This window comes from Cynocephalus volans, chromosome 2 (assembly GCF_027409185.1).
Source record: "Cynocephalus volans isolate mCynVol1 chromosome 2, mCynVol1.pri, whole genome shotgun sequence".
NCBI classification, from domain to species: domain Eukaryota; kingdom Metazoa; phylum Chordata; class Mammalia; order Dermoptera; family Cynocephalidae; genus Cynocephalus; species Cynocephalus volans.
In genome coordinates, this window is record NC_084461.1 from 201,787,511 (window position 1) to 201,813,491 (window position 25,981).

Sequence of the window (25,981 nt, forward strand, 5' to 3'; positions counted from 1 at the left end):
TTGATACTCTAGTACCTTTTTTCATGCTTTTCCCCCCACTGTTTGAACAAGGAGCTCACATTTTCATTTTTCACTGGGCCCCACAAATTGTGTAGCCGACCTGCCCTGAGATGGTGAGAAGCCCAGCACAGCCAGTCTGAGCTCAGGGCCCATAGCCCCTGGTCCCCCACCCCTATCTGCAGCTGGCCTAGCCACCCACTAGCCTCCCCCATTGCAAAGGGTCAGCAGTGACAGGGCAGCTGGGGGGTTGGCGGAATCTCTCAACCTGGGGTTTGCCACCTGTCCCAGAAGTTTGAATTCCAGAGCCCACATCCAGAGGGTCACATCAGAGGGTCTGGACAGGGGCCTGGGCAGTGGGTACCTTCCACATCCATCAGCTAATTCAGACCTTCCAGAAAGCCTCCAAAGGGACTCACTTTTACAGCTGAGGAAACTGAGGCCCAGAAGCAAACTGGCTTGCCTAAGGTCACGCAGTGAGCAGGACATCAGGTAGGTTTGAACTCAGGCCTGTCCAACACTCCAAACACTCCTCCAGGGGGAACCAGGCTCTTGGGACCATGAGTGGCTTCATGGCCTGACCTGTTTCTTCATCTTCAAACTAGTCATGACCTTCGTGAGCCTATCCCCATGTCTACTTTTAACACAATATGGGGGAAGGATTCCAAAAAAACGTGAGTGTTGTTCGTGGATAACTCCAGTTTGAATCCTAGCTACTGACCCCAGACAGGTGCTTTCCCTCCAAACTGGCTTCCTCATCCCTAAACCAGGTTTGAGGACTCTATAAATCTCCAGGTACATGTAGACCCAGGGGTAGACGTCACCCCACATGCCCCCAGCATGAGCTCCACAGCACAGGATACTTTGCTCTCTCCCCCTCTGGATCCCACGAGCCTGAAGCAGAGTTGGGCACATAGCAGATGTTCAATAAATAGTTGCTGAATGAACGGATGAATAAATGAATGATATCAGTAAAGGAACACCACAGAATGTGTACAATCCTGAAACCAAAAAGCCTCTAAAAACAGAAAGTTCTCAAACTCCCGTGCCTGAAGGTCTTTCTTTATCCCACCTAACATGAGTATTCCAAAGGGTTTTAATATGGGATTACAGCCCCCGAGGGTGTCACCAAGCATAAAATCTGTAGCCCTGCCTGCCCTCCTTTCTAAGTTCTCCAAATTCCAGATTTGGAAACACAGCTGGCCCCAGGGGGGTCCATATAAGACGGTGGTCTCTGTGTCTATATCAATAATATTCAACCCCAAACATGAATAGAACAGTTACAGGTAATGACCAGCCACTGTGAACATGACGCATATTATCTCATCCTCCCCTTACTACCCCCATCTCACAGATGGGTAAATCGAGGCTCCTAGAGGCGAGGTCCTCAGGGTTATGCAGGGTTTGTGTGGCAGAAGCAGGATTTGAACCCGGGCCTGAGGGCTCCTGCCATGTCGATTCTCATCATTCACGCTGCCCAGCCCCTTTCCCCTCCCCCTGCCTAGCCTTGGTGCCTCAATGAGCCCTTTGTCCTCTGAGGGGCTCAGAGCTCCTGAGTGTCCCTCCTCAAGACAAAGGCGTGGAGGGGTGAGGGCTGCTTGGGGTACCCAGTGGGGGCTCCAAAGTCATAGCTGGAAAGAATGTGGGATTTCCGTGGGGAAAGAGGGACCTTAATGGTGGGAACAAAGGCAGCAGCCACAGCGCACACTGGTCCAGCCCCCCAGCCCCAGGAGGAGGGGCCAGAGAAGCAGAGTTCCCACCTCCCCTTAGGAGAGAGGCTGCCAGGAGCACCGTTCCTGGCCCAGACCATCAGCCTTGTGCTGACCAGGAGCAGGGGAGGTGCAAAAACCAGGTGCCTCTTCCTCCCACAGCCTCTCTTCCCACCTCCCTAGTGAACAGCAGCCAGAAGGGCACAAAAAGATTTGGCCTGGACCTGCCCTGGGCAGGGAACAGTGCATTTATCCAGTGCTTACTGCATGCGGGGCACAGAGTGAGACAGGGAGAACAAAAAAAAAAATGGACCCTGAAAGACTCAAGCTGGGCTGAGCTCTGCCCTTGACTGACTGTGTGGCCTCAAGCAAGTAGCTATGCCTCTCTGAGCCTTATTTTTATCACCCAGTAGGGGCTGGCCCAACCTGGCCCTGGGAGGAGCACTGCTCAGCCGCAATCTGAATCCTCACAGCCCTAGGAAGGGGAGCTGACACTGGCTGCCCAGGTGACATCTATCAAGTGGCTTAACCTCACTGTGCCTCAGTTTCCTCCTCTCGAAAATGGGGCTCATAACAGAGCCCGCTTCCTATACCTCTTAATATAACTACTCAATGCATGTAAAATGCTTAGATCAGGCCCCAGCATGAAGCAAACATCACGTAAGTGTTTCCTGTGTTTGTGAATGTTTAGTACCTCCCTCTCACAAAGGGGAAAACTGAGGCACAGAATGGTTAATTCTACCACCAGCAGCATCTTACATGTACGAGTGTTTGCTCAGAGCAAGCCCTGTGCAGAGCCCTCTTACTGCATTTAATCCTTACATCTCCATGCAGCAGGTGTTAAAATTGGCCCCATTTTCTAGATGAAGAAACTGAGGCTCAGAGAATGGCCACCCACCAGTGAGCAGGATATAGAGCTGATAGGCCATCTGCTGCCCAGCCCCTACCTTGGTGTAATAAAGCTAATGCCCCTACCAGGAAAGGCCATGGGAAGACAATCAAGGGGACGCTGCCAGACCCAGGCTCCAGTCCCTCCTGCATCCCCACTCTCCCTAAAAAAGAGGGCGGCCACAGGGCTTTGCTGGGAGGGGCGCAGCTATCCCTGTTTGCTCAGATCCCTACAAAGGCGCAAATAGAACATAACCTCTTGCTGGCCCACAAGCTAGAAGCTTCCCAAACATGCATCTGGGCCAGCCACTCACATCCTAGGCAAACTTGACCCACAGATAGCATGTTCCTGAGCCTCAGTTTCCTCATCTGCAAACTAAGAAGGATTCTGAAGCCCTCATCTTGTATGGCTGCCTAAGCATTGAATGTGCAGGGTGAGGGCCTCACTGGCACCTGGCACACAGTAGGTGACCAACACCCTTGGCAGCACAGGTTCTGATAACAGGCACGGGTGCCAGGGGTGCTCCCCAACCACCACCCTTACCACCTGCTGGAGTTCACCACTTTCAACTTCTTCTTTCTGTCTTTCTTTCAGGGAAGTCTTGCCTTGAGAGATCCCTGGGGGCAGGTGCCAGTTTAAGACTATTTTTCAGATGGGAAAACTAAGGTCCAGAGAGAGGACCCGTGGCTAGTTAATGGGGAATAAATCACTACCTTGCACCATCTGTTCAAATCTCACCACGTGCCCCACCCTGCCAGACTGGAACCTTCTGGAGGCTTCAGAACAGCAGACAAAGGTTTGGATGGGAGGCAGGCAGGCCTGGGTTCCAATCACAGTTTTGTGTGTGACTTCAAGGCAAATCATTCCCTATCTCCAAGCCTCCGTTTCCTTCCCTGGAAAATGGGAACAAAAAGCCTGAGCTTACGGTTGACAGACAAGAAGTCCCAGGCATGTGCTCCATGGATGGCAGCCGGTGTCAGCTGCAACAGCAGCATTTGCAATCCCCTCCCCCTCCCAGCAAGCCAGGAAGGACACTGGAAACCCCAAGTCCTCCATAGATAAAGTGGAGCTCCCAGCTCAAGTCAGGAGACCATCACGGCCATTCCCTGGTGGATCTGAGGGTCTCCTTCCCTGCATCCCTGACCCTGGCACTGTCCCCTCAGGCACAGCAGCTTCTGCACACACAGATCCTTGCGTCACCTCCCTCAGCAAAATGAAGTGAGATGAACAGCTGACATCCAATGAGTTTCAATGAATAGAGCCAGAGAGCCTGTGAAACAGCCAGGCCCTGGTGATGAAGTAGCAGGTGAGGTCAGGACCAGGACAGAGAACTTCAAGGGGACACTGAGATTCCAGGGGAGAGTGGTGAGGCAAAGAAGATGCTGGAAGCTCATTTCAGTTTGGGTTTTTTAATGCGCCAGAGTAAGAGGCTCAGGATGGGAGCGGGATTCTGGAAGTCCCTTGCTGTCCTGCCCTTCTACGCACTCTGGGCCCAGGGGAATGGTTATCATCATGGCCACTTTGCTGTTCCTCCAACATGCCAAGGATGCTCCCACCCCAGGGCCTTTGCACGTGCTGTTTCCCCTGTCCAGACATCTGCTTGGCTAGCTCCCCAACTTCCTCAGTCTCCTCCTCTGGCCCACATCAGGGTGGCATCCCTGAGCAATCCCCTCTATTTCCTTCCCCAGCTATATTAGTCTTCATAACAGAGTTCACTCAAGACCTGTTTGTGTTTTTGTGAGCACAGTCATGAGCAGTCCCAGGAGTGCGCATCAGCCAGGGTTGGAGTCTGAGCAATCAGCTCTGGCTCCCAGACACAAACCCTGTGTCCCCACCCATTAGCCTCCTCAGGAGGGAAGGGCAGAGGGCATCAAGCAAGAAAGGGGGACCACCAACATCCCCTTTCACTCCACACACCTCTAGTGAGCACCTACTGTGTACCAGGCTCTGTGCTGGTGCTGTGGATACTGAGGTCAACAAAACAAGTCTCCTGCTGCAAGGAGCTGCCATCCTCTCCTGCTACCCTGGAGCTGGGTCTCGGGACAAGGGACGGTTAGTGGGAGGAGGCAGGGAAGCAAGTATTTAGTTCTGGCCCTGGCTTTGTTGCTGATGTTGAACAAGACACATGATTCTCCCAGCCTCTGTTTCTTTGCATGGCAAATGGACAGATTGAGTGATGTTTCTCAGAAGTCTGGAGCAGAGTGGCACATGAGCTGTCCAAAAGTCCTAAGCAACTCCCAACCTCCCAGTGATAATGTCACTCATTTTTCAATTCTATCTAAGCCTTTTCTTTTCTTTTTTTTTTTTTAAGATGACCAGTAAGGGGATCTTGACCCTTGACTTGGTGTTATCAGCACCACACTCTCCCTAGTAAGCCATGGGCCAGCCCCTATCCAAGCCTTTTTTATTCCTGTAAAGAGAACATCTCAGCTCAGTGCTACTAGGTCTTTAACATTCTCTCAAACATGTTGATCTCATAAAGAGAGGAGGTCTTAGGTCAGGGGCATCGAGCAGGCTATAGGGACATTGTGGGGTTTCCAAGGTGTTTATTTTAGGATTGTGGTAGGACACACTGGTATCTATTTCTTCTAGATCCCTTCCCTCTCTTATCCATTCTCCAGAGGGAGCATACTAAAATTCCAGTGTAACCTCAGCTTAAAATCTGTCCAAGTGGCCAAAGCGTAAACAAATAGATCAATAGAACAGAGAAAATAGACCCCTACATAAACAGTCAAATGATTTTCAACAAGGACACCAAAGCAATCCAGTGGGGGAATGGAAAATCTCTTCAACAAGTGGTGCTGTGACAATTGGATACAATGGAAGTAAAGACTCTTCCCTCTGCCTCACACCACGTGCAGACCTTAAACATAATGTATCTTAGAGCTAAACATAAAGCCAAACTTAAAACCACAAAGCTGCTAAGAGAAAGACCCCAGACAGGACACAGCACTCACCAGAAAAGAAACTTGATAAAATAGACATTGTGAAATCTTAAAACTTTTGCTCTTCAAAAGAAACCATGAAGAAAAGCCACAGACTGGGAGAAAATATTTTCAACACACAGAGATGGGGCTTGTACTCAGAATATATAAAGAACAATTACAAGTTAATAATTAAAAGAATGGATAAACAAAATTGGTCTATCCATACAATGGAATATTATTCAGCCATAAAAAGGAATAAAGTACTGATACCTGCTATAATTTAGATGCATCTTGAAAACATCAGGCTAAATGAAAAAAATCAGACACGAAAGGCCACATATTATACCATTCCGTTTACATGAAATGTCCAGAATAGGAAAAACGATAGAGACAGAAAGTGGATTAGTGGTTGCCAGGGGCTGGAAGGAGGGGATAAGTGGGCTTGACTGATAATGGGTATGGGGTTTCTTTTTTGGTGATGAGAATGTTCTGGAACTGGATAGTAATGATGGTTGCACAACACTTGAATATACTAAAAGCCACCAACTTATGTACTTTAAATTCATTAAAATGATGAATTTCATGTTATGTAAATTTTATCTCAACAACAACAAAAAAGATTCTTCCAAGGTTCCTGGGACACCTCATCAGGCTATGTTATAAATACAGACTTAAGGTCTTACCCCACCCTGTCACACTGTGTTACAATCGCAGAATTTGGTATTTATTCCTAATCACTTCCAGGTCAGCTCAGCCCAGTCTGGAGGCAACAACGTGACATCTCCCACACCCTCTGTCCCCTCTACAACTCAATTATAATGTCCCAGGGTAGAGTCCTTTCTGCTAAGCCCCTTCTCAGGGAAATCCATGCCTCACTCTGTTCTTAAGATACTTTTCTAATCTTTTTAAAAGGAAAATGGAATCGGACGTCCTTCTTTGTAGCTCCCCTGGCTCTCTAAGGACAGAGGATCCACCTGATTTCTCTTCCACCCCCTCCCATGAGACACTGGGGCTGTCACCTCCTTAGGTGGCCTCTTTTGCAATTTCCTGCTCCCTTTTATGGGTGAGCGTCCTTCCCTCTTTCATGGTCCATGGCCGTGGCCCTCTGGGCCTCCTACCCAACTTCACTTTGCCTGGAGCACCCAGAACACAGCCAGTGGCAGTGATTTAAGGAAATCGCATTGTCTGACTTCATCATTTCACAGATAGAGAAACTGAGGCCCTGAGATCTTAAGCCCTTTGGCCCCATAGCAATGAACAACAGAGCCAACTTTCAGGTCAGTCAAATGATCTGCCCTCTCCAAGCTAAAAAGTCAACGTGTAATATAATATTTATCACTTATTGAGTACCTACTAAGTGCTGGGCACTCAGTTAACAAATGTTTTACAAACATTACCTCTTTGAGTCTTTCAAGGGGTAGGTGCCCTCATCCCCACCCTACAGCTGAGGGAACTGAGGTTCAGAGAGGTGCAGTTACGTGCCCAAGGATGCCCAGCAGTTACCCAAAGCCAAGTCATATCCACTCTGCTCTTCCTCGCCAATCAAAGGCTGAGCAACTGTCAAGACACAATGCAGTAGAGTCTCTAGACTAGTACCGTCTAGTAGAAATAGGATGCAAGCCACGTGTATAATACTCGAATTAAAATTTTCGAGTAGTCACATGTTTGGGTGTACACACCCTAAGATGACCCCCAATAAGTCATGTCCTAGTATAATCCCCTCCCCTTAAGTGTGGGTGGAAACTGTGACTTACTTCTAACCAACAGAGTTTGGCAAAGGTAATGAGACATCACTTCTTTGATTAGGTTACATTATATGTCAAAAGGTGATGGGATGTCACTCCTGTGATAACATTATGTTACATAAGAATCTGTCTTAGCAGACTGGAGTGATACTCTCCTGCTTGCCTTGAAGAAGCACACAGCCATGCTGTGAATTGACTGTGGGTCAAGTGGTAGGGAACTTTGGGGACCTCTGGAAGCTGAAAGCAGCCCCAGTCACCAGCTAGTAAGAAACCAGGGCCCTCAGTCATATGGCCTCCAGGAAATGAATTCTGCCAACAGTCTGGATGAAAAGGATGGATAAACAAAATGTGGTATTATTCCTCAGTCAAGCCTCCAGATGAGGACACAGCCTGCCAGCACCTTGATTGGCCACCCTGAGTCCCTGAGCACAAAACCCAGTTCTGCTTGCCTGAACTCCTGACCCACAGAAACTATGACACGATAAATGGGTGTTGTTTCAGCCACTATGTTTGTGGTCATTTGTTATGCAGTAATTTAAGAAAACTCATGCATCACATTTTTTAAAAGTAAGAAAAATAGGTGAAATTATTTTTATTAGCATATTAAAAGTATATACAAATTATTAACATTTCAACATGCAATCAATACACAAACTTTTCATTTTAATTAATGAGATACTTTATTTATTTATTTATTTATTTTCTTTCATACTAAGTCTTTGAAAGCCAGTGTGTCATTTACACTTAGAAAACATCTCAATTTGGACCGGCCACATTTCCGGCACTCAAGAGCTACATGTGGCTAGTGGTGACCATATTGGACAGTGCAGGTCTGGACATTTAGTGGGCTCTCACTGTACACCTGCATCGCCCCCTCCATGTTCTCAGTGCCCAGCACATGGCAGAGGCTCACAGGAATCCGAGATTCCTGATGTTAGAAATGGTTACTAGTCACTGAACACTTTCTGTGAGCAAGGCATGTGCGAAATCCTCATTTGAGCCCCACGATCTCCCTATGAAGTGCTCCTTACTGCTATCATCCTCCCCACTTTACAAATGATAAAATTGAGGTGCAAATAGAGGAGACACTGGGCTCCAGAGTCTGGGCGGCGACCTGCCCACATGTCCCCCTGGGAATCTGAGGCTCATCCCAGCCAGAGCCCACCAAGTCCTGAAGCCCTCCTCCTCCTCGCACACACACAGTCCAGGTGAACCCCAACCCAGAGTGACTTTAGGATCCCTAAACAAACTCCCCTGAAAAGCTCTGCTGGGTCTGGAGAGGAGGTGACGTCTCTACTTCTCTGCGCCCTTTCTTCTCCTATTTTTCCTAAGGGCTGACCCATCTCTGACAAGGGCCCTCCCTTGCTCTAAATGACTTAAAAACAACTCGATCTGGGGATGAGGCTTCTGAGAACTTGCAATCTGAGTGCATAGGGTCACAGATGTCCAAATTCAGTGGGGCCTTGGGTCACCCACATCCTCGTCACCTTAGGGGTTGCCATGGTGCCACCCCAATTTAGAGAACAAAGGATTGAGGCCCAAAACAACATCTCTCCAAGATACAGAAGACATTTCCAACTGTATTCAATCCAGAATCTTCCTCCAGAGAATGTGGCCCCTCTGAGGCTGCAAAAATGTAATTCACTCAACATCCACCTACCGTGACGGATAGAGCACCTCTCCTGTACTCAGCACTGTGCATGGGGCTGGATGGGCCACCACCCTCCCAACCCAAACTGGGCCAGGGTCCCCAGCAACCTTCTGCTCCCTAGTCTGCCAGGGTTGTCAATGAAGGGTAGAGATGGGACATCTAGCCACGATGGTGTTTCCTTGTAATATGGCAAGGCCCTGCCTGCAAGGTGCACCAGCCTGCTGCTGGACCCAGTCCTGGTCCTTCTCAGAACCAACAGGCACCCCAGTGTTGCAGCCCCCATATCTTATGTCCCACCCATCCCCAACCATGTGCCAGTCTGTGGTCCTTTAGGTTCTTGGGCCCTCAGAATTCCTTCACTCACTCATCCATTCATTTCACACTAGTCTGAAGCCTCCCAAGGGCCCACACCTAACACTCATCATTCTTGTATCTTCCTTCCCTCCCTGGGTCCTGAACACGGTCATACACCACTGCCACTCTGTGCAGGAGACCTTTCAAGGTGAAAGAGATTTTTAAACTTTTCTAAACTACGGTGAATATAGAAGCTTTGTCTTCAAACTTTATGTTCTGACAAGTATGTTATTACCTATAGAAAAAAAAACTTTAAAAGTTGAAAGAATGAAATATAAAAATTTTGTAGAGTTAGCATCAACTTATATGCTGGGGTGAGTAGAATAAGCTCTTATTCATCCTTCAAAACCCTACCTGGACATGACCTGAAGAGGGAGGCCTTCCCCAAGACTCCCACATGGGGTTCATGAATCTCCTAGAGTGACGTCCATCCCTTGCACTGCCGTGGGCTATTGGGCATATTTCTCTGTCTATTTACTTGTCCATATCCCCAGTGCTCCCTTGCTAGACTGTGAGTATTTTAAGAGCAGGGTGATCCATTTTGTCAGTCATAACTGGACTCAAGCCACTTTCTAACTGCACATCCTTGGGCACTTCATCTCCCTGAGCCTGTTTCCTCATCTACAAAATGGGACAATTCTGCCCTGGCACAAGGTTGCCATGAGAATTAAATGAGACAATATGAGTCTATTAAGTGCCTAATATAGAGTGTGGTCCTCAATTCATGGTAGTTTTATTACTTGGATTCTCAGTGCCTGGCACATAGTAGGAGCCAAGTGGATTTGTTTCTTGAGTTGAAATGAAATAGTTTGAATTCCCTGAACCTGCACATGTCCTTTGGTTACTGGTAAGAGATGGGGACCAAGGTCTCTGAGTCAATTCCAGGAGGCAAATCTCTGCCATGGTCACTCTCAACAGTAGGTGGGTTGCAGGAAGTACTCACAGAAAAACATTGTTCCTAACTCGGAGGAGTCCAGGAGGCTCATCTTGATGATGCCAATGGGAAGAAGTAACCCAGGTGTCAGAAGAGGACCAGCTGCCCCTCCTCTGGACCTGGCACTGCACTCAGTGTCCTGCCCACAGAACAGATCCATAGGCTCAGTAGCACTCTTACACCCACTCAACTGCCAAGGAAACTGAGGCTCAGAGAGAGTACATGCCTGCCTCCTGGAGACCGAGTGACTGCCGAGGTCTTTCCGCTAGGATTCCAGACCCAACACCAAAGCAACTATGGGGAGTATTCTTCCTAAATATACCCTTTGCCTAGATGGGGAATGTGCTGGACACAATGAAACTTTTCACCAGCTACTGCCAGGCTGAGGAGTTTCATTAATATTGTTGGTTGTTTTAGTGTGATGCTTTCAGGGGTAGAGTCATCACAGAGACATATGTCGCAGAAACACATATGTAAGCTGTTTGTCTCCACACTAAATGGCCACATTGCTGCTCTCAATCTGCCACTACCATTTCGGCCTCATCTTCCTGCTTCAAACTGGCATCAGCCCCACCTATAGTAGACTTCTGCTCTGCTGGGGCTGGGAAAGAAGGTAACTGCACCTGTTCCAACTGTGTAAAGTAAGAGTTCAAAGGTTCTGACTCAGTAGTCCAGCGTGAGGCCAGAGACCTGGAGTTGTGCCATTGGATGTTTCTGCTGCCAGGGTTCTGCAGACAACACTTTGAGAAGCCCTGAGAGGTAAAGGTGCAAAGGGAAGGGGCAGGGAAGGTCTGCAGTGGCCTCACGCCTGAGGCTGCAGGTGCCAGAGTAAAGCTGCCGCCTGAAAGGTGGCCTGTGGGCAAGCCAGTGCTTTTATAGGGCCCAGAACAGGGCTGGTGCTTGCAGTAACCCTCAAGCTAGATATTATTTGGCTCCATTTTAGAAATAAGAACTTGGAGGCTGGGGTTAAGCCACTTGTCCAAGGTCCACGGCTATAAGCAGGGATGCAGCACCCAACCCAGGACAGCCCGATTCCAGAACGCCGTCGGCTGTGCTGTGCTCTGATGCTGCTGCCGATGCTAACAGTTGATGCATGCGGAGCCCTTCCTACGTGCTGCACCCATATATGTCGTCTCCTAGAACAACCCCACCAGCTAGGCCCATTTCACAGATGAGGAAAAGCAGCAGATGAGAAGTTGTGTAACTTGCAGGAGGTTACCAAGTTTGCTAGGGTCTGAAACTCAATGCTGGAACCCAAAAGAATCACCACAACACAACATGGCCAACTTGATGGCCTTCCCTGTCTCCCTCCTGCACTAATCGGAACCAGTGGTTCTCAGCCCATGAGTGATCTTGTCCCCTAGGAGACACTGGGCAATGTTTGGACACATTTTTGGTTGTCACAACGGTGCGGATGGGAGGGAGTACTACTAGCATCTAGTGGGTAGAGGCCAGGGCACAGGGCAGCACCCCCGCAACGAAGAATTATCAGTCCCAAAATGTCAATAGTGCCAAGGTTGAGAAACCCTGAAGTGACCCAACTTAGAACAGCATCAACAAACACACACGCTCACTACAGCATCCAGACCTATGCCCCTATATCCCAAGGAATTTGAAGAGACCTACAGAAAAAGGGGAGGTGTGGGAAAAAAAGAAAGCCCCACCCACAAATGCACCACAGTCACCATTAACGTCATATTTATTGTTATTTAGCTGCTCAGGAAAACATATACAGGTATATACAATATGCATGAATACAGAAGACTGCACTTTACATATTTTTTTAAAAAAGAAAGAAAAAAATAACACTCAATTTCATGAGCTATTGTCACAGTCTTCCAACCAAGCATTTCAGAAATGAATTTCTTTTAAGAGTCAAAAAAGATTACAGGATTGCCTAACACACAGCAGAGTTAAGTTTTCATATTTTACATGTGCAATAACATTTTCATTTTCTTTCCCGAAGAGTTTGCTATGCAGTACCGATTACCAGTGTTTGGAGTCTCGTGTGTTGGGTGTGTTTTTAATTTGCTTTTATTTCTTCCATTAAACCAAATTTAATGAAATAACATCCTTTTGCTTAAGGCTATTTTTAAAGCTGTTCCATTCTGGGGTCGTGGGGAGCGAGAAAGTTTAAAACTTCAGGGGTTTCCAAGGTTACTAGGACCATGAACTGATGGCCAAGTGCTGATGGACTCAACGCTGGGAAAGTCAAAGACAGAAGTTAAGACACTTTGCTCCCCGGCCTTAAGCAATTAAGGAGAAATCATTCCTGTTTAAAAAGTAAAATGATGAAGCTCTCAAACAGCTGTACGTTGCGGAATCAGAGGGACATGGAGTTTTGCCCAGAATATGGCCGATTCTCCCGCAGCCCATGGTAGGGGGGAAGTCGCCTCCCCTTTTTGTTCCTTTGGTAGCAGAATGCAGGAACTACATCAGCCCGCACCTTCTCTCTGATAAATCCACGCCACCTGCTCTATCTGCCCTCTGCAGCCGGGGTCTGCCCCTGGCCAGACTATCCAGGACCGAGGACTGCCCAGACTCACACCCCAGCCAAAAGGGCTGGCTGAAAAGGAAAAGGAGGAGGGAGGAGAAAGACTGAGCTTTTTCTGGCCGTTTCTCTTCCTTGGCTGAAAAGTTTTTTGAAATAAACAATGTGGGCGTTGTATGGGGAGCCCAAAGCCTTCAGGTCACTTGCTAAAAAAATCCACATCTGTAAATTCTGGGGACCTGGAGCGGGGTGGGGGGGCTCAAAATGGAGCATTTGGTTAAGATATGCTCATTAACAAAAACTGAAATAAAATATGAGTCACCAATTTTGGTGAAGTGATGTCAGTCACTTTATGTCTGACCCGCCCCGGAATCTACATGCTCCCCACCACCCCCAGAGTCATAAATGCAGGCATCAACAGCACCCCAATGTGCCCGTCCCTGCCAACAATCGGCCTCCAGTGACCACTGCTCATCTCTGCACAAAGGAGAAGTTATTCCTTCGGGAGACACATGGGATGTAGCTTTAGTTTTGCAACAGGGTGAGATTAACTCAAAAGGGGAGGGAGAGAATTCCAACATTCAAAAATAAAAGGCCCAGGAGTCAAAGTCATTAGTTCTATTCTTTCTCCCTCCTCCAGCCCCCTGGAATCTGCAAACCCCTGCAAAGAAATATACCCAGGCTGGAGAAGGGGGACTTTGCAGGCTGAGCCTGGGGTTGCCTCGTCCCTCCCAGGGATGGAGGTTGCCCGGTTGGACTGGGGATGAAATGCGAGGATTGAGGGAGATACACTCAGTCCCCTCTTTCTTCCCCAGGATGCCAGGCCAGGGACAGCTGTTGGGAAAGGGAAAGGGCCCAAAGACTCTGCAAGCTGGAAGGGCACCATCCCCCATGCAAAGGCTGCCTAGCATAGCGTAAAAACGCAGAGCCTGGGTGTTTGTGTGGAGGCCCAGAAAAGGAGAGAAAACACCCCTGTCGAACATTCTGACTCCTTCCCACAGAGCAGGCTGGACCCGTCATCGCGTCCACTGCAGAGAGGGGCGGCTTCCAGCAGGAGAAGAGAGAACCAAGCTAAAGGGAGCTGAAGGCTGAGCGTGTGTGTGGAGGAACAAAAACATATATCTCTATTTTCTTAGGAAACAGACAAAACAAAATCCCAGGTGGAATACCTAGGGGGGGCATTAATTGTTTGGCTCCTGCCGACTGATGACAGTTGGGTGTCAATATGTAATATTGTGATGACAATTTGACTTTCACCCGGCAATATTCCAGAACTACTATTCTCCAGGATTTCCGTTTTAATAAGCAGTGAACAAAGCAAAACAGAAAAAAAAGAAAAGAAAGAAAGAAAGAAAAAGGGAGGGGGGAGGGGAGAAAAGGAAAAAGAATTAAAGAGAATAAAAAAGGAAAGCAACTCTTGTCTTATTACGAAATAACAATACTTGGACATACAGCAGCATGAAAATAAAACAAGAAAAGAGGTCATCTAAAAAAATGTATGCCAAGATTACAGAAAAACGGGGAATTATCTAGCAGGAAAAAGGCTTAAGCAAAAGTTTGCTAACTGCAGAAGGGTTAACACTGGTAACATACTGTGGCAGACAAGTTTCTTTTTTAAAAAAATCTCTTGAGGTTTTTTTTCTCCCCACCCCTTTAAATTAACCCTTTCCGGTCCATATGCCACTAAGCAGGTACCAACCTAGAAAAAAAAAATTCATCCACTCAGCAATAGTGGCCCTTTCAAATTAACAGGGAGATGGGGTCGGGGAGAGGGGGGAGGAGACAGAGAAGGGGAGGGAAGGACCTGGTCAGGGAGGGGGTTTTTCTTGTCATTCAAGTTAGGGCTGCCACGAATGTCCCGAATCTGTTGGAGATGTCAGAGTGCAGGGACCGCCAGGTGGGCACGGAGGCTCGGGCCTTGGCATCACTCACGTCGTCTGTGCAGTGAACAGATAGGCACTGCAAGTGGCTGCCGGGCTGGGTCGCTGAGGCCTTGTTCGCCGGAAGGTCGTGGGCTGTGGGGAAAGAAGGAAGAAAGGACAAGGACGTCAGTGGCATGCTTAGCTCTGAGGGAGGCCCTGATGTGGGACAAAGTGACAGAGGCATGAAAAGAGAGGCAGTGTCCATGTCCTCTTTCCCTGGCTAGAAGTAGTCTGAGGGCATCGAGAGATGTTTGGTTTAAATCCTTCTGCTATTGCCTCTGATTTGGCTGTGAGGCCTCAGCCAAGGGAAGGTCCCCTGGTAGGTCTCAGTTTCCCCCTTGAGAAGTAGGAAAATTGGGCAGGATAAACTCAGGGTTTGCCCATCTCTGATTAGAGTTCCCAAAAGATTAACTGGACATGAGGTAAGTCAGGAAGGCTTCCTGGAGGAGGGGCACCTAAACTGGACATCAAAGGATATGTAGGAGTTCACCAGATGCAGTGAGAGGGTGGAGGGGAGGGTTGCCCAGATCTAGAACATAGCCCATTCTCATGTCATCCTCATAACAGACCTTTGCTGAGATCCTACTGTGTGCTGGGAACATCCTTAAACAGTGCCAAACTGCATACCAACCCCAGGAGGTAAGGATGGTCACCTCTACTTTATAGCTAAGAAAACTGAGACCCGGAGAGGGAAAATGACTTGCCGCAGGTCGCACAGGAGAAAGTACATGGGATGGGGAAGGTGAATGCAGGTTCCCAGCTCAGCACAATGGGAGCAGGTAGAGGCCAGACGCCCACACGTCCCCAATCCCCAGCTAAGTGCACCTTCCAACCACTCCGCTTTCAGCCTCTTCCACCTTCAGGGAAGGTTCTGCCTCTTCCTGGGGTGCAGGGGCTGAGATGCAGTAGCAGTAGCTTTGAGAGCAGGCGGAGTGGGAAGGGAGGAGCACTCTGGGGCACCACGGATGGCTCATTCCCTCCTGCCATTTGGCCTTAGCTTTCTAGTCCTCCATTTACAGACGAGGAGTCTGAAGCCCAGAAAGGCACAGAAACTTTCCTGGAGTCACACAGCTCCAGCCTGAGGGCTGAGAGACTCGAGTTCTAGCCCCACGAAGGGACCCAAGTCAAGTCCCCTCCTCTGAAAATGGGAGTGTCCATCAGGCCCACAGACTTCTTCATGAGGGCCAGTCAACAAGGCTATTAATGAGTATCAGGCGGTTGTGTAAACTGTAAGGTGCTGTCCTCACAAGGACAGAGGGTGAAGTGCTCAGAGCAGTAAAGACTGAGAGTCTGGACTCCCTGACCAGACCAGCACCTAAGCACCATCCCCAGCTGCTGTCTGAAGGGACTCTGGGTGCCAGGGGTGGGGGAGTCTATTCTTCCTCCATACCCTCAATGAAAACCCCCTCAATTCCCTTCTCACTCAGTTACACAGCACCAGGAACACCTCAAATCACAATGATCTCTCTGTTCCACACACTGGAGAGAAAAGACTTCTGATGACCATTCACACCTTAGTATGAATTAGACCAGAGCACAAAAAACTGGGAGTTCTGAGGCAGGGAAGGAATGGAGCAGTCATTTTAAAGAATTTTTACTTTACTGCTGCCAAGTGACCACTGGCTCTGTTCTGAGATCTACTACGTGTAGACAAGTATTCTCATTATTGCTCCTTTCTACAGACTGACTCTCAGAGAAGACAAGTGACCTTCCCAAGGTCACACAGCCAAGAAGGGGCAGGAAGTTGGTTTGAGTATGGGCCAGTGGTGAATTTCTGCCTCAGTAGAGGTGAGGAGAGCTGAAATTGGGAGTGGGGGCCCAGCTCCAGCTGAGGGAGCACACCCAGATACTGAACTCCACGACCGGCCCGCCCTCAACACTCTTTACAAGCCCAGTCAAGGCTCTGTGCCAGGCAGGAGTCACCCTGCCCACCCAGCCCTCTGGGATTAAGCAGAAGGCCTCCCCCAGGAGCTGAGCCACGGCCTGCAGAGAAAATCCTCCCAGAGGGATGGGCCCAGGCAGCTGAGACCAGACCATGACTAACTGGGTTTGGGGCCCCCACCCTGGAGTCCCAGAAACACCCAGCTCTGGGAGATGCATGTTGGGAGGAGCTGGAGCTGGGGAGAAGCTTCCTTCCTTTCCTCCTTCCCTTATTCATTCAATTAATAAGCCTTTACAGAGGACCTACGACATTCCAGGCATGGCGCTAGCCCTGTGCTTCCACCAAGGAACAAGACAGATCCTGTCCTCCCCCACTTCCTGGAGCTGACAGTGAGGCCAGGAGACAGCATCACTTTGTGACCAAAACAGTCACTTTGGAGTCAGAATTCCACCACTGTGTGGCCAGGGCTCCACTTTCCCTCTCTGAACCTCAGTTTCCTCACTGGTAAAGTGGGGGTGATGTCATCTCCCTTGGGACCTTGTAATGGCCTGACACACTGAGATCCCCAGACAGGACTGCTAGGACTGTCATTAGTATCTGGGAGGGCCAGAGGGGCAGGGGTCCTTGCAGCCACCTGGAAGTCAAGCTCCTGCCCATGAAATTGAAATCAGCCCCATTTCACAGAAGAGGAAGCTGAGGTTCTGAGCCCAAGGTTTCAAAGCTGGTTGGCAGTGGAGCCAGGATGCTGCTAATGCCACACCCATGGCTTCCTGGGAAGCAGGTGCCCCAGGAAGCTCGAGGTGTCAGATTCAGGGTTCCTTGGCACACAGCAGGCCCTGGATTCTAGCAATACCGATACACAGCTCCCCCACCTCTGCTCGAGCCCACGCTTGCCTTGCTCCCAGTGACACCATACTGTTTAATGCCCCCAAAGAAATTTTATTCCAAGCACTACAAGATCTGGATTGGGGGGTGAGGTAGCATCTGCTAGAGAGAGATAGACAGATTCTGAAAAGGGGCTTCTTCCTCCATTTTATACACATTATCTCAAGGAATCGACATGGTATGCTTGTGCCCATTTTACAGATGAGGAAATGGAAGCCCCTGTGAAAGCGGAGATAAGACCTAGGCCCTAGTCCTGAGCTCCGGCTCCTTTGTTCTGTGGCCACGAGCACCAGGAAGGCGAAAGGAAATCGGCATTTCCTGAGCAACATGCTGGGACAGAGGAGGCTGGGGACTCATCTGGAGCTGGGTTTGCTGAGTGATGGTTACAGATTGACACAGATGGCCAAACTTCCTAAAGATGCTTCATTCCCAGATCACAGACAGTTCATAAGCATACCGTACACCAATGCCAGGGACAACCGATCTTTTGGGGGGTGGATTTAATGTGGGCGGGCCAGGCACACAACTGAACACTACTGTGTATTATTTAACTCCATTCCCAGCAAACCCTGCAATGGGGTGACTCTTCTCCCCACTTTGGCAGGGTCACCTGGAGCTCAGAGAGGGTGAGGGGCTTGCCTGATGTCACAGAGCACAGGTGCAGGATTCCCCAGCCTCTGCCTAGGACGAGCAAGACAGCCAACCAGTCTGGTATCCACAGGGAATATTTTTAAGACAGAATATTATTCTTCAGTTCTTGACAACCCAAGCATGACCAAACTCATCCTCCCGCCGGATTCATTCCAGCTGGGGGGACCCAACACACCCTCAGACCGCAGCTCCCTTGGGCTGCTGAGTCGCTGCCGATAAATCAGTCCCACAGAAGCCTCCTCAAGTCATGGCCTGCCCCAGCTCGGGAGAGGCCCTCAGTCCCTGTTCCTTGGGGTGGCGGGCATGCCGTCCCCGCACACACCAGGACCCAGAGATAAAAACCACCCCCTTGCCAGCTCCTAGGGTTGGGGGGAGACCCTGGAGTTACTCAGCACCCAACACTGGCAGACAGCACAGAGTCTGGTGTGTGTCATCGTGTTTTCCACTTGTGAGTTGCTGGCCTCCCCCATCAGACTGTGGTCACATGGAGAAGGGGCAGGCTTGTCCTGTTCAGCTCCACACAATGCACACAGCAGGCGCTCAGATAGATGGTGCCTGTGCACTCACTGTGAGGTGACTCTCATCCCTATTTGACAGAAAGACTGAGGCACCAAGGGGAAAGGGGCTGCCCAGGGGCCAGCTCTGTCCTTTCAGCCCAGGATTTCCAGCTGGTCATGCCAAAGTCAAATCCCGGATCCCCCATACCTGGGCAGCTGACCCCTCATCTGTAACTTGGGGATGGTGATCCCTAGCGTGCCCAGCTCAGACGAGCTTGGTGGGACCACAGAAGAGAAAGAGCAGTCCCAGAGGCCAGGGCATCATGACTTGAAAACATGTAACCCCATGTGTGCCTCACCTGATTCAGGTGAACAAAGGGCTGAGGTGGGGGCCTTTGGTTTATGGGGACAGTAAGAGGTTTCCTGCCCTACAAGGACATCGATTGGCTAGGACGGACCATCTCACATCCCACGCCCCAGATCAAGGCCCGGAGCTGGGACACCCTGATGTTCCTCCTCCCAGAGCCTCTTCCCAGCCTCTTTCATGTGCGCAAATCCTCACTGATCCATCCAGCCCCTTCCCATCCCCTGCCACCCCCTCCTTGAACCACAGCATCTTGTTGGGTCATTTTTGCCAGCAGACTTTGTACGATGCGATCAAGGCATGGGCTGCCCCCTGCTTACCCCACTGTGATCACGAGACTCATGTCGGATTTTGTCTTCTGCACATCTCAGCCCACAACGGGCGACAGTCAGTTCCATGAAGGGAAGGAGAGAACCACAAGCAGGTGCCAAAAATGCGACTGCGTGAATAACTAATGTCACTTTATTTCTCTTGCAGGATTCAACAAGGCCAGCGGCTACCATTTGCGGAGCAAGGGACTTTTGTGCAACAACTTCAGTTCTTGGAACCTCCGTTCTAGGAAATGGGGGAAATAATAGGACCAGCCGTCACGGAGGCAGCTAGGAGGATTACAGGAAATGATCCATGTAAAGCGCTTAGTGCGCGGTGCCTCCCGCCACCCTGGCTATGAGTACTGCCTGTCGCTGTTGTTAACCAGCCTGTGGGTGGGCGTGGGGACCCGCAAGGCAGGGAATGGCTGGCTGGGGGGCTGTGGCCCTTTCTGCTGGCCACAACAGGAATGAAAGGAGAAGGGAAAAGAGGTGCCTGTATTTACCTGGAGATGTTCCATTTTTCATTTTGCCTCTAGAGAGGCCGCCCACAGAGGGGGCAGAGTCTTCTTTTTTCTTTTTTGTACAGTCAGCAAAACAGGCCCTGCCATCACCCCACTCTGTGCTGAAAATCCCCAGACCAGGTTCCAATTTGGGTGAGCCAAATGCTCAGGCGTCATGAGCTGGGTGGGGGCAGCTGCCATCTCCGCAGCCTCCATGGTTCTCCCAGCCATTCTACCCTTGAACCCCTGGGAAGAGGACTTCTGGCCTAGCCACCTCCTGCACCCCCTGCCCACCAGGGCGAACGCCAAAGGCATGGGGGGAGGAGGGCAAGGTCTAGCTAGTGCCCCGATCCAGGGTTCCCTGGCTACTAATCCAGGGTATGGCTCGGGCAAGGTGCTAGCTAACGTTGGCTGTAACATGGGAATGATAAGAGAGCCTACCTTACAGGCTGCTAGGAGAATTTAGTGAGATAATAGAGGGAAGGTTTTCAGCACACAGTGAGCCCTTAAAAAAGGTTAGCTGCCTTACACTTACTGCTCTCTAACAGGCCAGCGCTTTGGGGGCAGCCAGAACTTGAACTGCCATTTACCAGCTTCCTGCTGTGGATGGGACAGTTTCTTGCCTCTGTGGGTGCTGGGGCCTGCCCCGCCCCCCAAAGCACTGAGGGTGGGGAACCAGGGTGCGATCCCAGGCACGGCAGGCAAATTAGAATTCCGTGCGTATTTTTAACTCAGAGCTTATGTAAGAAGCAGTGTAGGCCCCAGAACACAATAGCAAATGACTCTCGCTCAACTCACCCTCGCTGGATTCCGACAAAGGGAAATGTATTTTGGTTTTTCCTTTATTTGGACCTGGTCGGGGGAGATGCTGGTTTCCGTGACAGCTGCCACTCAGCCAGGGTCTGGACACTGGGTCTGGAAGCTGAGGCAGGCCTGGCAGCCACAGGGCTGGGCTACCTCCTCTTGGGAACTTTGTACTGCAGCCTGGGAGTCCTTTAGGTGACCTCCTAGACACATACATACGTACGTCCATGACTCCCAGACCTTTGTAGCTCCTGTTCCCCATTTCCAAGAAGGGCTGGGCCATCACTCTCGAGCTAGCCCTGGGCATCTCATGTCACTCTTCACTCTTGCCCATCCCCCAGAGTCAGCCCAGGCACAAGGGAGGAATTTTGCCTCCAAAATCCACCCACTTCTCTCCTGCCCCTTTGCCTCCACCCTCGTCTAGGCCCCCACCATTTCCTGCCTGCAGCAGCCACCCTTGTTGCTCTCTCTGCTTCCACACAGGCCCCCAAGCCCATTGTCCTCTGAGAAATGGGTGAGTTTTCTGAAGCACCAACCAGAGCAGGCCTCTCTCCTGATTAAGCCTTCCATGGCTCCCAGTGCCCCTCGGATAAAGTCGCCAGGCTCTCTCCTGCCCTGAGAACCCTCAACAAAGCCCAGATCCTTCCCTCCTCCATACCTTTTCTCCTGCTGTTTCTTCTGCCTACAGCACCGCCCCCTCCTCACCCCTGCTGGCTCCTACATCCTATACAGCTGGCAACCTGAGGCGATGTTTCTCCAATGCCCCTACTTAGAGGTACGTGACCCCTCCCCCTTGCTGGCGGATGGCACTCCCACCCCCAGCCACCACCTAGCTAGCCATAGGTAAGTGCTGCCACATGTCACTCAGGCAGAGGGTGAGGCGTAAGGTCAGGGCCCCTCACCAATAGGCCACCAGAGATGGAACTTTGGGGGCACTTTGCGGCCAGATGACCAAGGTCTGTATCTCAGTGCCTGACTTTTTTCTCAGCAGGTCAAACTTGGGCAAGTCACTTTCCCTCTCTGAGCCTTTCTTCTCTGTGAAGTGGGGATAAAGACAGCACCCAGCTCTTCACTGAGTACACAGGTTCTATCGCACCTGGCCTATGGCAAGTGCTCAGGAAATGGCAACAGCTATCAGAGCAGCTGGAAGTGGAGGGAGCAGAGAGTCTTGCCCTGTGGTAAGCGAGGTCACAAGGCTTTCTAATGCAGTGCTAAGGCCTGTCTCCAAGAACCCACCACCGGGGATGTGAGGGACCCAACACCGGTGATGCTGGGCTCCACAATCCAACTAGAATCCTTCTGCAGGTCCCCATGACCCCAAGGACCACCCCACTTTGGCTGCCTGTCCACATTTGACCTCTGGGCCATGTCCCCTTCTCCAGGGAGTTTGGTGAGGGCCAGGGGACTCACCAACTCTGGGCACAGGGGCAGGAAGAGCAAATCTCAGGCAGATGTCGGGTGGCAGAAAGAGGGTCTACATGGCCACCAACTAAAAGGACAACAGCAAACCTAAAACCCTACAGCCATCTCCTACTCCACCCCTGCCCCACACCTGGCAGCTTGGAGGCTACTCCAACTCTAGGCTTGGAAGCCTGGGTACAAATCCCACCTTGGACTGAATCTAAACTCTGCCTGTCACCAGCTCCATTATCTTGGGCAGATCAACTTGCTGAGCCTCAGTTTCTCCATCTACAGAAGGGGGTAACAATCCCTCCAGTGAAGATCAGAAAAGCCCGGCCTGGAGACCCTGAGGGCAGACACACCTTTGCAGCTCCCAGCTGTCTCTCTGCTTCTTGGCACACAGGAGGCACCTGACAAGTATTTGTTAAATACTTTAATGAATGACATTCTCACCCCAGCTCTGTCACCTGCTTGCCGAGTGACCTTGAGCAAGTCACTCCCCATCCCTGGGCCAATTTGGTCCTCTATAAAATGACTGGTGGTGGGTGGACGTACAACCCCCCTGACTCCTTCTTTCCCTCTGGGGCAATCAGATTTTACATTCTATGCAGGCAAGAGGCTGGGGCAGGACCCTGTTGAAGAAACAGACACTAAGACACCTCACCCTAATCCCAAAGAAGCACCATCCACCAGCCCAGGGATCAGGGACTGAGGGACAATGGCTGGCAGCCTGTGTGATACACCACCCAGGCATCTCACAGGGGCCACACAGACCCTGAGGCAACCCAGGGGACCAGCCACTCCTCAGCCCAGCTCTCTGCCTGTGTCCCCTGCCCCTTCTCTGCCCTCCATCAATGACAACTTCAAGCAATGGTGTCACCAAGAAATGGTGACAACTGAGAAAGGGAAAAAGGAAAGCTGGCTGCGTCTCTGTGGCTGTCAGCTCCCGAGATATACCAGTGAACACTGACAGCAGACTCAGCCAATCTCATCCAATCACCCCAACACCCAGGAAGGAGGACCCCACACTCCAGCCCATTTCACAGCAAAGGAAACTGAGGCTCAGGGAGGGGACGTCATGGGCCCCTGGTCACACAGCCAGCCAGCGGCAGAGCCAGGGTCCCAGCCAGGGCTGTCTGATGTCAAAGTGAATGGCTTTATCAAAGTCACATGAAAAAGGAAAATGTCCCCAGCCTAAGTAGTGTCCCCTCCCCTCCCCCTCCCCCATCGACACTCTCACTTTTTGGAACAGGACCCTCAGGCTCACAGATGGAATGAGAACCCCGGTGACACAGCCACCGAGGACAAAACCGACAGTCCCCTCCCCAGCCTTTCTCCACAGACCCCTGATGAGTTGCAGCTCCCACATCGGCCCATCTGACAGGAGGCAGCACACGGCACAGAAAGCGCCCTGAGCGAGAGGGAGGCCCCCCAGCTAACAGTGGGAGGGGCCCCGAGAGGACCCCCCTTCCCAGGCCCCACGAGGGTGAGGCAGGGGCCTCGCGCCGGCTGCCGTGGCAGCGCAGTCTGCCGAGACGCTGGCCGGGCCCCGGGAAGCCTTCGGAATTTAATGTGAGTTGACTTGGCTGAGGGCAGCTGTCATTTAGATTGAGAACTGGCCGAGGACTCCACAGAAAAGAAGCGGCAAGGGCACCATGGGCACCAGGCTGCCAGGAGCTGGGGGTGGGACCGGGAATGAGAGATGAGGCTGAGTCCTGGGACCTTTCCCAGCCCTGACGGAGCAGCCAGGTGGTGGTGAGGGCCACAGTCCCCAGGATGGACAGGGCAGGCTCCGCACGCCAGGCCTGAGCGTCTCCAGTGGGGTTTCTTGTTCTGGCGCCTCCAGCCAGGTGACCAGTGACCTGTGACAGATGCAGCCCTGCACAGCCCCAGGCCACGCCTGGCCTCAATGCTGCTGAGACTTGACAGGCTTGGGGGCTGCGGGCCCACCCCTCAGCCTGCACCTTCCTCTGACAGTGGTGTAGCAAGTGTGCTTGTGCGGGAAGAGTGCTGCCCAGAAGCTCTGGGGAAGTGAGTGCGTCCAGGCCTCAGTTTCCTCATCTGTGAAACGGGGGTGGTGATAGGATGGATCATTCTCAGTGGGCCACTGGGAGGGTTCGGGGATAATACAAGCAAAGTACTTAGCACAGGGCCAGGCACCAAGAATGCCCCAATAGATAGCAGCCACTCTTAGTTTTACTGGTATTATTATTATTATATTTGAGATTCCCCACTTCCCACTCTCTGTTTTCTTGCCTTCTCACCCACAATTCACACACGCAGTGTTAGACCCAACACTGGGTGGCCCAAGTCAGGACTCTGTACCTCTCTGAGCCCCAGCATCCTCATGCATAAACTGGGACAACTTACCTGCGCTGGCCCCGCACTGAGCTCCTAGCACTCTGGCTGGCATGTGGTAAGCCGTTTAACAAATAATTATTTTTATTAGAAAAAATAAATACACACATGAATTTCTTTAGAATGAGAACCTCATTGTTTCAGCCCATTAGAAGAAAGACCAGACACAGTGGCAAGTCTGAATTTTGAAAAATAAGTTTTCCAAGCTCTGAAGCCGCGGGTGGAGATTCTCAGAGCAGCGGCCTCACCCCGCCATCCACGGGTCTGCCAGGAGCTCTGGGACATTTCCTGTGTCAGATCAGCAGCCCTGGAAAGTGGCCTGCACACCCAAGCAAGTTCCCACAGCACTGTCACATCCCCAGGAAAGGGCTCTGCATGGGGGGAGCAGTTGTGGGACAGTCACAGGCTTTGGAGACAGAGGCCTGAGTTGTGTGACCCCAGAACAGCCACTTTGACTCCCTGAGTCTCCATTTCCTCATGTGAAAACTGGGTTCATTCATTCCTGCCTTGCAAAAAGAAAGATGAATGTCACCCAGGTGGTACTCAATGTCCTGCTACTATAATCATTTCTCCAAATCTGGGCTTGGTGTAGCCTGGGCACAGGGGCCTGGGCTCAGAGAGGTGACACAGGCCATGTGCCCCCAGAGTGCCCAGCCCGGTGGAGAGGTGTTCTGGTGAACATGAACCTGCAAAACAGAGCACAATCCCTGTCAGACAAAGGCTGCCCTATGCTGTGGGGCCTGGGAGGGAGCTGGGCATCTGGGAAGACTTTGCAGAGGAAGGGGCATGCAACGAGGGTTTAAGGAAGAGTATAAAGCTTTGTAGGTAGAAAAGCAAGAAGCGCACTCTAAACCCAGGTGTTACTCTTCCAGAAAAAACAGGAGGCCAGCCCAGGGACCCTGATTTAGGGCCTGGGGGGCAATGGGGGAAAAGAAGGCCGCAAAACTCAAGTGGGATCAATCACGAGGGCCCCAGAAAGGAGTTTGGCCTTGTTCCTGAGAGCAATAGGGAGCCAAGGAAAGCATTTAAGAAGGGGAGAGGCGTCAGGAATCTGTCAATATTAATAAGAGGTTTGCGCCTCATCCATTCTAGCCTTGGTGTAGAACACCTGATTCAGAAACATACTCCCTTATTGGGGAAAAGGTCTCTTGTGTTTTCCAACTCTAAGCAAGTAGGGGGATCAAAGTCCTGCCCCCATGGGAACAGTACCCTGAGAGAGCTCTGGTCTAACTGGGCTGGCTTCCAGGTCAGACACCTGTAACTTAGGTCCCAAGAAACCCAGCTCAGTTCCTAATCCCAGCCCTTCCACATCTCAGCTGGTGACCCCTACAACGGACTCCACCTCTCTATGCCTCCACATCCCCTCCACACGATGGATGTGATCATCCTCCCCCGTGTGTCACATCAACAAGTCCTCTCTGAAGCTACAGGTGGGGAAACTGAGGCCTAAGGAGGAGTGGATATGTGTCCCAGGTCATCCAACAGTGAGCAGAAAGGTTGAGGGCAAGTCACTTAAGATCTTTGTGTCTCAGTTTCCCCACTTGTGAAATGAGATCATATGCCAACTGGGCAAGGCTGCTGAATGAATGACATTTGATAATATGAACTACAACAGATAACAATGACAGTTAACACCAACCACATGTTCATGCTTTTAAACTCACTAATTCCTCACCATGACCCTGGAGGGCAGCGTCTATTCTCTCAGC

The 25,981-nt window shown here is 50.8% G+C and overlaps 1 protein-coding gene across 1 annotated transcript in view; it reads right to left on the bottom strand.

Moving 5' to 3' along the window:
• Positions 1 to 11,887: 11,887 nt before the first annotated feature.
• Positions 11,888 to 25,981, bottom strand: part of MN1 (MN1 proto-oncogene, transcriptional regulator) — a 45,758-nt gene continuing 31,664 nt past the window's right edge. The window contains exon 2 of the mRNA XM_063086418.1: positions 11,888 to 14,712. Within this exon, the coding sequence (XP_062942488.1) occupies positions 14,531 to 14,712 (182 nt within the window). The 3' untranslated portion in view covers positions 11,888 to 14,530. The remainder of the gene's footprint in view (positions 14,713 to 25,981) is intronic.